This window comes from Sphaeramia orbicularis, chromosome 18, assembly GCF_902148855.1.
Source record: "Sphaeramia orbicularis chromosome 18, fSphaOr1.1, whole genome shotgun sequence".
NCBI lineage: Eukaryota > Metazoa > Chordata > Actinopteri > Kurtiformes > Apogonidae > Sphaeramia > Sphaeramia orbicularis.
In genome coordinates this window covers 7,835,545-7,849,137 of record NC_043974.1, presented here as the reverse complement: position 1 = coordinate 7,849,137, position 13,593 = coordinate 7,835,545, and the positions used below count along the sequence as shown (strand labels likewise).

The window sequence follows — 13,593 nt, the reverse complement described above, 5'->3', positions numbered from 1 at the left end:
TAAATTCTTTTACAGATGTGTCAGAAGTTGTGAGAGAGACTTGCTCTTATTTGGTGTGGTTTGTCCAGAGTTCATTCTCATGCTCCGCTCTCCCCTCTGCAGGGACTCTGGGCAAAAAATGAACAGGACTTTGCTTTTACAGTTTCTTTTACAGTATCTTTTCCTTGGCTTGTGCTGTTTGTCTTTAATCTGTTAATATTAATATGTACACAGGAAGCCGTCTAACTTTATACATTTAAGAAATTCCATATCTAGATATGCAGCTATAATCAGCCTTGACAGAAAAACAAAAAAAGCACAAAAAAACTATTAGATCACTAAAGTACACGAGTGGGTTTTGCCCATAATAGAAAATCTGGAGGATGCAGATACATACTGTATGTTTTATGCCTAAATTAAATGTCTAAATTAATTTGGGAGTCTGCACACAATAAAGACATCACAAGAATAATCTCCAAAAAACTAAGTTGAAGTTTGTGAATTCATTATATTTGAATTGTTTTTATCATAGCCAATAAATGTACTATCTTGGAAAAGTGAAAAAAACAAAACAACAGAAAAAGACACACACCTACACTTAGTAGGCTGACAAATGACTTAGTGTCATGTACATACGCTAAGTGAAAAGGACATGTAAACCTAAAGGGAGAGTTTTATAGCATTTTCTACACAGTACTCTTTTGAACCGACTGTCATGTGTGAGTCACATTTGTTTTTATTCCCACTCAAGTGTACACAAAGGCTCTTATCTATTCCATCTCTGCATCCATCCTTTTAACATTTTTCCTTTACTGTTCTATTTTTATTCATTTTATATGATCAGGTCTGAACAAGTTACTGGTAGGATCTACAGGGGTGGTCCAGAAAAAAAACAAAAAACAAATAGGTCTCCACCTGGTTTTAACTAAGAAAATAGTTCAGATCATTCCATTGGATAATTACTAACATGTTTTACCTCCAACAAGTTTTTTAACCCAAACTGATGAAGTTAGTTGCTTGTCATTTCTTAAACCACCGGCAGTTTGATAGAGAGCAAAAAGACTGAAAGGTGTTACACTGGAGAAAATGTCATGTGGGCTGATGAGTCCAGACTGACCCTGACTGACTCTGTTCCAGAGTGATTACTCATCATGCATAGTGTCTACAGTACAAGCCTGTGGGAGCAGTGTTACGATCTGGGGTTGATTCATTTCGTCAGGTTCATAAAGTGAAGTCAGCAACTACCTGAATTTTAGTGGTAGTATTTTTACCTTCTTGATGACACAAACATATCCCAAGATGACAGTGTCAAGATTCATCAGGATCAGCTTATGAAAGAGTAGTTCAGGGACCATGAGACATCATTTTCACACATGGATTGTCCACCAGAGTCCAGAGCTAAACCCGGTGCTGAGAATCTTAGCGATGTGAAGGAGGACATTTTATGCAGTGGTCGACTCTCCATCAGTACAAGAACTTGGTATAAAATGAATGCAAATATAGATAGAAATAAGTGTAATTATATTGATTGTGTATGCAAGAAGGTCCTGGGTTCGATTCCAATACCAGTCGATGGGGGTGGGACCTTTCTGTGTGGAGTTTGCATGTTCTCCCCTTGTGTGTGTGGATTCTCTCCAGGTATTCTGGCTTCCTCCCACCATCCAAAGACATGCACTGATAGGTTAGTTGGTTAATCTAAAAATTGCCCATAGGTGTGATTATGAGAGTGATTGTTTGTCTCTGTATGTCAGCCCTGCGATGAACTGGTGACATGTCCAAGGTGTACCCCACTTTCTCCCATAAGTAGCTGGGATAGGCTAAGGCAAACCCCTGTGACCCTAGTGAGGATAAAGTGCGTTAAGATAATGAATTAATATATTGATTGTGTTGCTGAATAAGCACTGTGTGGCATAAATAATGCCATGGTGAATGCTTATTGTAATCAAAGCTACAAGAGGTCCAAAGAAATTAAACTTTTTCCTGGCTGGGCTGTGTATTTTTTTTTTTTTTTTGCATTTTGTCATGTTATTTACCCCAAGAGGTGTCATGTTACATAACCAATAAAGAAACAAAATATATTTGAAAGCATCTTAAACTTTACATACCCAACAACGCTTTAAGTTCATTCATTAATACTGGATTGGTTTTATTCTGGATTCAATGTTGTCTTGTAGTCTCTTAGTCTCCAGTGTAGACTAAAGAGAGAGCTACTGCAGTGACTTATGGGAAAAGACTGTTCTATTTATTTACTCTACCATAGTTTCATCTTCAACTGTGCATTTGCACAGACTGATTAAACTTGCAGGTCTTCCACGGCCATTTCAGCATATTTGTCTTTAATAATAACAGTAATGCATTTTATTTGTGCCACACTTCAAGTACTCAGACATTTTGGTTAATACATTACTATTTAATATGGAAAATGAAATTCTTTTTGGATCTGTGACACAGTAGCAACATAACCCTTTTGGCTTACCCAGTAGGGAATTTTAGGACTGGTTATCCCCACACTCTTTTATATTACTCCATCAAAATGATAGATAACAAAACCCATGGACCAAAACCAAAGAGGGATTCACTGAATGAGGGGAAACAAAATAACCCAATGCCAATACGACTCAGGGTTGCTCCTCAGATCTAAGGGAACTCAAATGGAGATGTCTTAACAACCAAACTGACCTGGGAGTTTCCATCCTCCTCATATACCTACCCAGTTGGGCCATTCGCCGTCAGTTGTGGTGGAACATTACAGGTGTATCTCATAGTTCCTGATCAGCAGAGTCAGACTGTGCCAGGAACACTTCTTCCCTCCTTAGTCTTATATTTTCCATATCTTTCACTCTTAGAGTCCATCAGTCTTGAACAAAGTGTACGTCCAGTTTCAGTCAGTTTATCATCTGATCCTGTTGGAGCCACATGAAAATGCTTTTCTGAAGTAATAGGAAAGATGATCCTCAAAATCATCTGAAAATGTCAAAATGTTGGATTCAGCTCCTATGACTAACCAACCATGAATTGGGATGACGTATTTTACTAAAGCTCACTGATAATTAGAAGTCATAATGGAAAAATTAGTGTGTTATGTTTGGAAGTACGTGCTGCATTTGTCTTGGTCTGCCTTCCCAGCTCTCTGTGAATGTGTATTATGTAATCATACAGTAGCTGCATACATGTGCACTCACACACACTCGGAGACATCCACAGGACGGTGGTAGGAGATTAGCCTTAGCTGGAGGTGGCATGTGTGGTGGGAGGGGCCGTGTGCTTTGGAAATAAACTTTAATTTCCTGCAAGCATGGGAATTTGACCCCTTTATCCACATGTGCACACACAAACTACATACACACATGTAGTTTCTTTTACTCCAGACTCTTAGGCTCTCTTTCCTTTCCCTATGATTTTGCTTTCCCTGCTGATTTTCCTGCTGATAAAGGAGAGGACATTTCCATTTTCAGTGCCCTAAATATCCCACAAGGCAAAATTTGTGATGTGGGGAATCATTCCTTAATAGGGAAAAGACCCAGCTTTGAATTAGGGATTTCTAAACACAAGCTTTACTAAACCAAACATGGCGTCTTCCACGTAAACTCAGTTGAAGTAGCATGTAGAGCTTGTAAAACTGTAGACACAAAACACATCATAGCTTTGTGGTGTTTTTATTTTATAGATACAAAGCCCCTGTAAAATCTATTTTAATAAATTGCCTGCACAGCTGGATGATGTCTTTGGTTTCATGTGAATTTGAAAGGTTTTGCAGCTCATATTGTGTTTGTTTCTTTTGTGTCGTCCATTATTCATGCGCTGTAGGCTACACACTGACCCACATCCCTTTGTCATCCATGTCTGCAGAAGTTCAGCCATTAGCAAAGGGTCTATTAAAACAAACAACCAGGTCTCATCCAATGAAAATGGTAAAGAGGCCTATTCTCGGAGCTGAGGAAAGGTGGAAGCACTCAGAAGGAAAACATAAAAAGTAAAAGGCAGGAAAGGGAAGAGGTCATAATGAGGGCGGTGTGAATAGGCAGTGTGCGCACTAGAGAAAATGAAGTGTTTGCAGAGCTTATTATGTTCTTAGTTGAGAAAAGCAGCTGAGATGAGTATAATAGGTTTGATGTTTACATGTGTCTATGTATTGATGCTTTAGGACATTACACATAACATTATGCTTTAACATGAACTGCACACACCTAAATTTTACATAAATTAAATATCTTTTTCTGCAGATTCTCCATGAAAACCTTTGTTTGAGTGTTAGTAGCAAAAAGGAGCTACAGGACCGCGCTATAATTTATTATTACATATCATATTCTTAGATTATTAATATCTTCAGCATCTTATTGTGTGTCATCATCACGTTACTGTTGTTTCTGCTGGAGGGGGAAATAATTTTGATAACTTTATTTACAATTTTAGACAGATTCAGATACTACATTGTGATATCATGCATGTGTGTTTATGTAGTGATCCTTTAGGACAGTACACATAACATTATGCCCAAAAATGTAATGGACATACTGTATAGATCTTATATAAATGAAAAATCCTTTACTGCAGATCCTGCACAAAAAGCCTATGTTTATAAAAGCACTTTTAGCAAAAAGAAGTGAAAGTATTTTTAGTAAAGTATGGGTTATTATTATACATGATGTTCTTAGATTATGAAAATCGTCAGCATCAGTGTGTTACTGTTGTTTCTGCTAGAGGTGGCAGCTAATTTGAGCTGCTTTATTTCCAGTTTTTATACCACACGGTAGAACACTACATGAGTGTTTGTGTAGTGATTCTTTACACATAATATGCAAAAAAATTGGCCTTGTACATAGATTTTATGTAAAAGAAAGATCCTTTGTGGTAGATCCTGCATGAATAGCTTACGTTTGTAAAAGTTATGTTAGTAAAAAGGAGGAAAAGCATTTTTTGGTAAAGTATTTGTTAGGTTTATTCCCTCTGATCTGAGTGAACCTTTAGGACATTAGCAAGTATACAGATTTTTACAGTATATAAATGACAGTTCCTTAACTGCAGATCCTGCATGAACGATCTTTTGTATGTAAAATATACTGTATGTATATGATACATCATTAGATATTTATACTTTAGCATCAGAATTGTGGCCACATGTTACTGTTGTACCTGCTGGAGGTGGATTTCAGATTTTGGACTTTTTTCCTTTCTGTTTTTGGTGATATATTGAATGATTTCAATTTTTATTAGAATGGGTAAAATTCACTGTTTGGTGAAGCTGTGGACAACACTTGTTACACATCAATACTCAGTTCTGATTGGTCAGTGAGAACATTCAGCAGTGTGTTATTCCTCATATTAATAATGTAATGTGGATATGAATATTGCAATGGATAAAAGCCTTTTGTAAGACATCAAAAGACAACAGGGTTCTTAGTTTTATCTTTAACAAAGTCAGGTATTTACTTATTTAGGCTTGTCATATTGTCCAGTGTGTCAAATCTTTACCTTAAAGGTACAGTGAAAGATATAATACATGAAAAATGAAAATAGTCAGTTAAAGTCCAAGAACTTAACATACTTCTGACCACTGGAATGCAGACGTCACTCACTAAATCATATTGTACACACGCTCCATTGTTCAGACAAAAGTGTCCACGTACATAAGAACCACTCACCACTAACATTTTCTTTTTTCTTACAGAAATACACAAACGGAGAAAATCTCTGCGGAGGAAGTTTGACTCCTTCTCCAAAGAAAAGAAAGAGCGAGGTGAGTTCATCACTTGCCACAAACACAACATCATCTTTGGAGATGATTGGATAATGTGTTTCCCTGTTAGTTTGTGTGTCCGATTCCCCCATGTGACCCCAAAGCTCAATGTTCGTCCAGTAAATTGCGTCCTCAAAACACAATGTCCCCTCTGTCCTCTGAAACTGCATCCATACCACTAGTGTCCAGTGGCTTTCACCAGCTCTAACCACTAATGGCTTTGCATAGTTAACATACTGTGTTTATAAAACACAAGTGGCGCAGAGCTGGGGACTGACTCATGAAGAGTCCACTGAGTCACACGTGTTTCTTTTTCTTCGGTATTGTTTCCGCTCAGAATCATTAGAAATACAATACACCCCCACATCCTGCTGTTTCACCACGTAAATGCAACAGTGAGTCGTCCACCTAAGAATTTATTCCAATAAAACCTCAATGAGAAAGGTTTTACAAGCAGAACAGCAATGCCATGTCAGAAGTGATCAACTTTTCAATGCTACTTTTCCAAAAATGGCATTGATTTTAATTGTTATGTGTTCACCTCACATCCATTTACCTAAACTTTGTCTTATTCATGTGGAAACTTCTTGTAAGTTCTTGAGATGTTGCAAAAGCTCTGCTAAAGCTCTTCTCTAAATAGTGTTTTTAGCTTTTAATTTTGGATGTTTTTCCCAATGAGTTTTCAAGATTGAAGCCTCAGTTGCTTATTTTTCACTGAATTTGGTTGAAATTTGTATTAATCATTCAGGATGCACATCTATCCATGTATTTTCTGAAACATTTAGTCCTCATAAGAGTCGTGGGGGTCCTGGAGCCTGTCCCGGCTACTTGTGAAAGTGGGGTACACCCTGCTGCCAGGTCATTGTAGGCCAGACATATACAGACAAACACCTACGAACAATTTAGATTTACCAATTAACCTATTACTGCATGTCTTTCGATGGGGGGAGGAAGCCACACAGACACAAGGAGACTAGGCAAATCCACACAGAAAGGCCCACTCCACCCAGGATAGTGCTAACCACAGCACCACCTTGCAAGTCCCATTCAGGAAGCCATCAGGATCATTTCCAAAATAGGTTAATGTAAATAGCTGTTTCTCAAATCATATTAACCCATGAAGACCCAGTGCTACTTTTGTAGCAGTTCCAAAATGAATTTCTCTATTTGTAACCTTTCTTAAGTGATTTATTACCATGTATTGTAATATTAGGCTCTGTATTTCGCATTTTTAAGTGAAAATCACCCATTTCTCTATATTTAATGTACTGATCATAAATGTCCATAAAAGCTCAGGTTAAAGTTTAGGGTTATTATATCAGAAATAGAAAAAAAAAATGTAGAAAAAGTGACTTTTTCAGCAAAATACATCATTAACTGAACATAAATCAAGTGTCTACAGCCATTGTCATTGATCCAATTCCATGGGTTTTACTGGTAAATCAATGTTGTAGAAGATGACAAACTGCATTTTACACCAGTTATTTTCATGGATTGATAGGATTAGTGGCTCAACACGCATTAAACAGCTTAGATCAGTAGATGATTTAGGTTACCAATGGATGTTTGGGTCTTTATGGGTTAATACACATATTTTTTCTACCTTGACAAATGACAGACTGACATTTGGCTTTGATCTTTAGCGTAAATTCACAGTTTAAATGACTCCGATGACAGTAGTTACTAGTATTTATCAGCTCTGGCTCTGATCAGCACTGATGGAAATAGAACACTGACCTGAACCTGCTGTTTTTCACCTCTTTATCAAGTGCTTATCTAAATGTGGTTAAAGGCAGGAGTGAGTAGAGCGTAAATAGTGTTTTCAGTTAACTTTTTGGTTATTGCTTCTCAACTGTGAATTGGAAGTCGGCTTCATAACAGAAGCCACTTGACATTTTGTTTATGCTGTCCGGCGTTTTGTTTCTTTACATTGCATCTCCTTACCCTGCTTTCTTTACCCCCCCCCTCTTCTTCTTCTTCTTCCTTATCTTCATTTTCTTCTTCCTCTTCCTCTTCTTCTTCTCCTCCCTCGTTGTAAGACATGTGGCCTGTCATCTGCCAATGTGACTCCAACCTCTCATAAAGAGATGTACTCTATTCTCAGGTGATTAGCACAGCAGGCCGAGATACGAGCCAGAACACACACACACGTACACACAACACACACACTCACATTCTCAGGCTGTGGGATAAATCCCACCTCCAGCCTCTTACACACAGCAGCTTACCTGAAGCTAACCCTGCTAATCAAAACACAGAACATTGGGACCTGGCTCAGTTCCTGCTGGCCCTGCTGCTACTGCTACTACTGAAAACATGACTGTGTGGCCTGCAGAATGAGCAGAATGAGCAAGCAATAGAATAAATGGGACCAGATTATAAAGATGAATGTGGCGATTAGGAGAGAAATTCAGAGACTTACAATCAGACTGAATGGAGCTGTGCTATAAATCAATGCACAGATACAGATTTCTCACCCTGGATAAAAAAAAATCAAGAAAGTAAAGTCTTGTTTCAGAAAAATTTGTCTTTATTTTGAAAAAGAAAAAAAGTTTTGTGATTAGTCTCATTGTAACAGAAAATATGTCTAAATTTGTCTAATATCAACCCACAGATTTTTATCTATGATCATTTTAAAGCTTTTGCCACATGTAATGAGCATTACTGGACATTTTCTTCCCCTCTTAGCTTAATATTTCCATTCTGTTTTTAAAACATGCCAAACCAAAGTACTAAGAATTTTTTTTTGTTTTTTTTCCCTCAAAATATAACAAAATACAGTCTGTCTGAGAAATCCAACAAGGGACAGGAATTGCAAATTAGCTAAAGACTATATCCTCTTTGTGCAACACAGCATATGTTCTTATATGTCTACTATATTTGACTGCATTGTCCCTGATAAATAAATGAATAAATAAAACAATAATAAATAAAAAAAATAAAATAAATAATTCCCTACAGAGATTTTAAAGCATGTAAAGCTTTAAATTATTCTTATCAGTTTTAAAGTACAGAAGGAGAATTTGGTGGATATATTTTGATGCATGCATTTTTTTTTTTATTTCCTTGAGAAAGCTAAATATTTCTCAATTTATGACATTTTTTTTAATTAAATAAGAAAAGTAATTTAAGTCAGTGTTTTCTAATATGTCTTTCATCCTACCAAAGTCTAGTAGCAAACTAAAACAGTAACAAGATAATCTCTTCACAGTGTATCTGTACCAGTCTTGTACATGTATTTGTACCAAACCATTTTCGTATGTGGAATTTGGTTTGGTGTGTAATTTCTGGTCAGTATCGGTATGTTGTACGGGCTAAACATTAATTGACAAAAGTACATTTATTTACATACATGGGCTCCTGCAAGGAAACCTTTGAAGTTCAGCAGTTGTTCAGGATTAGTCTTGAAAATTGTGCAGATGTTGTGCCAGTATTATTAAAAATGTATGGACATGTCTAGTAGTACCTGGGACAATCTCTCTACTTGTTATACACATGAATGTGTCCATAATATCTTATTTCTTATCATGACCTTAATATATATGACAAGTGAAGAGTTCATGGCATGATTTTTGTTCACCATTGAACTGACAGAGAAACTATAGTTCAAGGTGTAGAGATCACTTTGTCATCAATATAGAAAGAAAGAAAGAAAGAAAGAAAGAAAGAAAGTATTATTTTGTTCAATCAGTCAAACTGACAGCATTGCTAACCTTAATTTAGTAAATTATGAATATGTTCTTTAGACGTCTTTTTGATTTATTTTACACTTGAAAGAAAACTGCTCATTTAGAATAGAATAGAATAGAATATATCTTTATTGTCACTGTACATTTGTACAACGAAATTAAAAAGTTTGTTAGACACTGTGGAGAATATGAGTGCCATAATAAAAGTAAAGTAGGTATTATATCTAATTTCCTGATGTAGAACATGTAAATTTCATTGAAATAAAGAGAAAAAAATGCAGCTAAAACAAAAAATTATCCACTGTAAAGACAGCATGCCAGTAAATCTCAATTGTACTGAGCCTTAACTTTGAGCATGTAGCAGAGCATCTCTTCATTCACACTATCTGTCCTTGAGACCAGCAACATACTGCAATTGCATGGCTTCATTAACCCATAAAACTAAATAAAATGTTACATACACAACAGAACAATGATTTTATGAAACAACACAGTAGGTTTAACGTTTTAGCTAATGTTCTTGGCAATTTACTGATTTTTTTGGAGTTGGTAGACTCTTGGTAAACCTGCTAGCTTAGCTTCATTAATGTCACAAACAATCCATAATGCATATTCAAGTTGTCACTTATTTCTATTGAAGAAAATAGAACAGACATAGTTCTGATACAAGTGTAGTTTTAGTTACTTTGGCATGTTTCATTGAGGGTCACACAGAGGACATTGTGGGTCAACTGCATGAAGGTTTTTTTAAATACACTTTGCCCCATGCCCCATCCAGCTGCTGAGGTGCTGAAGGAGAAATAAGAGTCTAAATATACCTCTGCAAGTCTTCTCTGGACCAAACACTAAAGAAGGAAAACTGTGACATTCCTGAACAATAGGACTAGAACCAGCCGTGTGTTTGTCTTCCTGTCTGTGTTTGTGTTGGTGACAACTCAGGACGTGTCCACAGGAGAGGGTAAAGCTGAGAAAATCTGACAAAATAATGCATTTAGGAGGAATACCCTTTGGCTGGTCGTGGCTGGTCTGGTCCCTGGGCTGTGGCTGTGTTGCTGGGGGTGCTAGAGGTTGTGTGGGGGGTTGATGGCGTCCTCCCCTCCTCGGGTTCTGTGTGCTTGGCTCCATCCCACCACCCCCCATAGCCATATTAATTTAAATTAATTCATATAAACTCAAACGGACAGTAACTGGTACAAATACATTATTATTATTAAATTATTTAACCCATTTTTGTATTGTGGCTACCACTGCCACAATAATACTAGCTAATTAGACTACTGGTATTATGATTATATATTTTTGTGTTTCTCCCTCACTCCCCGCTCTCTTTTTCTCACTTTCATTCCCTATCATTCCTAATCAAGCTATATTAATTAGTTGCTCTTTACATTTACTATCTTTTTCATTGTAATATGATGTTATCAGTGTCAGTGTTTGTCATTACTCTGTCATTGTTGTTGTTTTTGGTTTATTTGTTTGAGTTTCCCTCTGTTTATGTGTTATTGTTGTTGTTGTTGTTTTTCTGTCCACAATGTCTTGTTAACTGTCACTAATTAAAAAAAAAGAAAGAAAAAAAATTCCAGCAAGATATAGTATTTCAGCTTTTTTTCACAAAACAGTTCACAAAGTATCATTAGAGTATTTAGAGAAAAACAAAAAAGGAGTTGTGATATTATGTTAAACATGTCAGTGCATTGTACTGCAGATATATGAACAGAATTTACCTATAGTCACAGCACAAGGACATCATGTCACTGTATGTGACCACTAGCGGCACTAGAGAGAGTAGTGAGTCGTTCTTCTGCACGTGGTGAAAAGTAAAAACCAAAGAAACTGAGAACTGAGTTTGCTGCTGAAAGCACAGCATTTCTTCTCTATGGATGATTTGAAGGTGTGGCTCATGAATATAAAGTTAAGTGATGTTATTATCTTTGCTAAGTTGCTGTTTGTTGATCCACAGTTCAGATTAAACTGTGACAGTTCTGACCGATTTTGGAAGATTCCAAACAGATCTTTATTTCAGCTACTGACAACACAAACCGCACAGAAAACTGAGGTGATTTGTGGTTTTACTGTGGCTGTTTTCTGTCTAAAAACAGATTTAAGCTTACAGAGCTATAATGTAAACTATCAGCTGATGCAGCATGTGAGATTATGAGACACAATGTTATTTTGACTAATTTATTTTAGTTTGAAAAAGAAAATTTGGTGATACCATAATACAGATGTGTGTAGACAATGAGCTTCACGTTTTATCCAGTGAGTCCAATACAGTGTGTGGATGTGTAGCATTGATTTATTGGTGGTTTTGGTAGCAATTGTAGCAATACAATGACTCAATTTATCTCTTACATGGAGTGCTCTTTGTAAGTCTATTTTTCAGTCCCTGCAATATTTCATGGACTTTTTTGGTGGAATTGTTGAGGCTTAAAGTGCCCAATTTCATGGCAGCTGTTCCAAAAAAAAATTTTGTTTTTCCCATGAATTTTCAGGAACTTGTGGAAATAAATTTTACTAAATTTCACAAAAAAACGTATTATTTTATTGTCCACAGCACGTTGCATTAATGTGACACTGACCTGGTAGAGCACACAGTGTATGGTTTGCAAGCTTCCAGTCTGATAAACTGTTGTGGAAATCTCTTCATCAATTCTGGTGGCATTAATATCCCAAAGATCCAGCTCACAAACTGTATGCAATGTTTCATACAACAGCTGTGTTTTCAGTGGCCACCTTTAAACATAATAGTATCCAGGGTGTACTCACTTGTGTTGCCAGTGTTTTTCGAAATGCCAGTTGTATCTTTGTTGTGTTTTGAGGAAAAGTAAACCAGAGATATTATTAGTGAAAGATGCACTGCATAGCAGCTAGTGAAGTTTTCTGACCTACTGTTTAACACTTTGTTTGTGGAAGGTTTTCCTTGCAGATAGAAACTGCTCTTCTGCATGAAAAACCATCTTCCACTTGAATTCCTCCTTCCTCAGTATATTTTCCCCTCAGATGTCTCTTGGTGTTCTGTCAGATGACTCCAAGTGCTGTCCGACACAATCTGCCACAGAGGGATCTTTAATCCCTGACTATAAACAAACACCTCAAGTACAAGGCAAGTCGCAGCTGGCATCAGATGCCTGTGAATGTGGCCAAAAGTCAGGAGGCAGTGGCATGCAGCGGTCAGCTCGGCTGTTCTGCCAACAGACGTCAGGAGTGAGGCATAAGCGCTGGCTTACTGATCAAACAAGGCCATTAAGTGAAGCAGATGACATCGATTCAGCTGATAGAGCCTGGTCTCGTTGGCAGCGCATGATGTTTGTTTTAAATGTACCAGGTTATTCAGCCCTGGTAAGAACATAAGGAATTACTGTTCTAGTGGTCAAAACGTTTTTAAAGCTGCTTTAAAGAAAATATGATAAGGGCTGAGACTGAGTATGAGTCACCTAAAATGACCAAAGACTGGCCCCAAAAGCAAATACTTTTGTGTTTTTCTTAATGGTTGAACAAAAATTGAGGTTGACAGATGCTTTAACTCTTTACGATTTAGATATCTTTTGTGACGACTACCAAATTATTTTTTTCTCTACATTTAACCTTCCTTAAGTGATTTATTGCCATTTATTTTATTACTTTACACTGATCATGTAGATAAAAATGAAAAATTTTTTAAAAGTTATTATATTAAAACAGAGAAAACTGAAGAAAAAGTGACTTTTTCAGCAAAATACTGTATATTATAAACTGAACATAAAAATCATCTGCAACCATTGTTGTTTGTCAAACTGCGTGGATTTTATTCATGAATCAATGTTCAAGAAGAAGATTGTTTTTCTATATTCACTACAGAGTCTTTAAATGTCTGAATATTTATGTCTGATGCCACCTAAAAGCTGAGAAACTGCATTTTACCTAAATTATTTCAATGTATTGATAGGATTTGTGGTTCTAAAGTTAACAAGAGAAGCACTCGGAGAGCACAGACCTCTGCCAAGACAGATCTGCCCCCCCATCACCACCAAAATTTAATCATTTCTTCCTTGTGCCAGTATCAACATTTCCTGAAAATTTCATGAAAATCAATCCATAACTTTTTGAGTTATCTTGCTAACAAACAAACACGCAAACAAACAAAGACGCATGCAAACAAACAAAGACACATGCAAACATGAAGCAAAGCGATCATAATACCTCCTGGCA

The 13,593-nt window shown here is 36.7% G+C and overlaps 1 protein-coding gene across 2 annotated transcripts in view; it reads left to right on the top strand.

The window, feature by feature from the left end:
- arhgap36 (Rho GTPase activating protein 36) overlaps positions 1-13,593 on the top strand; it is a 108,716-nt gene that overhangs the window by 65,460 nt on the left and 29,663 nt on the right. For both annotated transcript variants that reach the window (XM_030162510.1, XM_030162511.1), the window contains exon 3: positions 5,648-5,716. In XM_030162510.1, the coding sequence (XP_030018370.1) occupies positions 5,648-5,716 (69 nt within the window). The remainder of the gene's footprint in view (positions 1-5,647; positions 5,717-13,593) is intronic.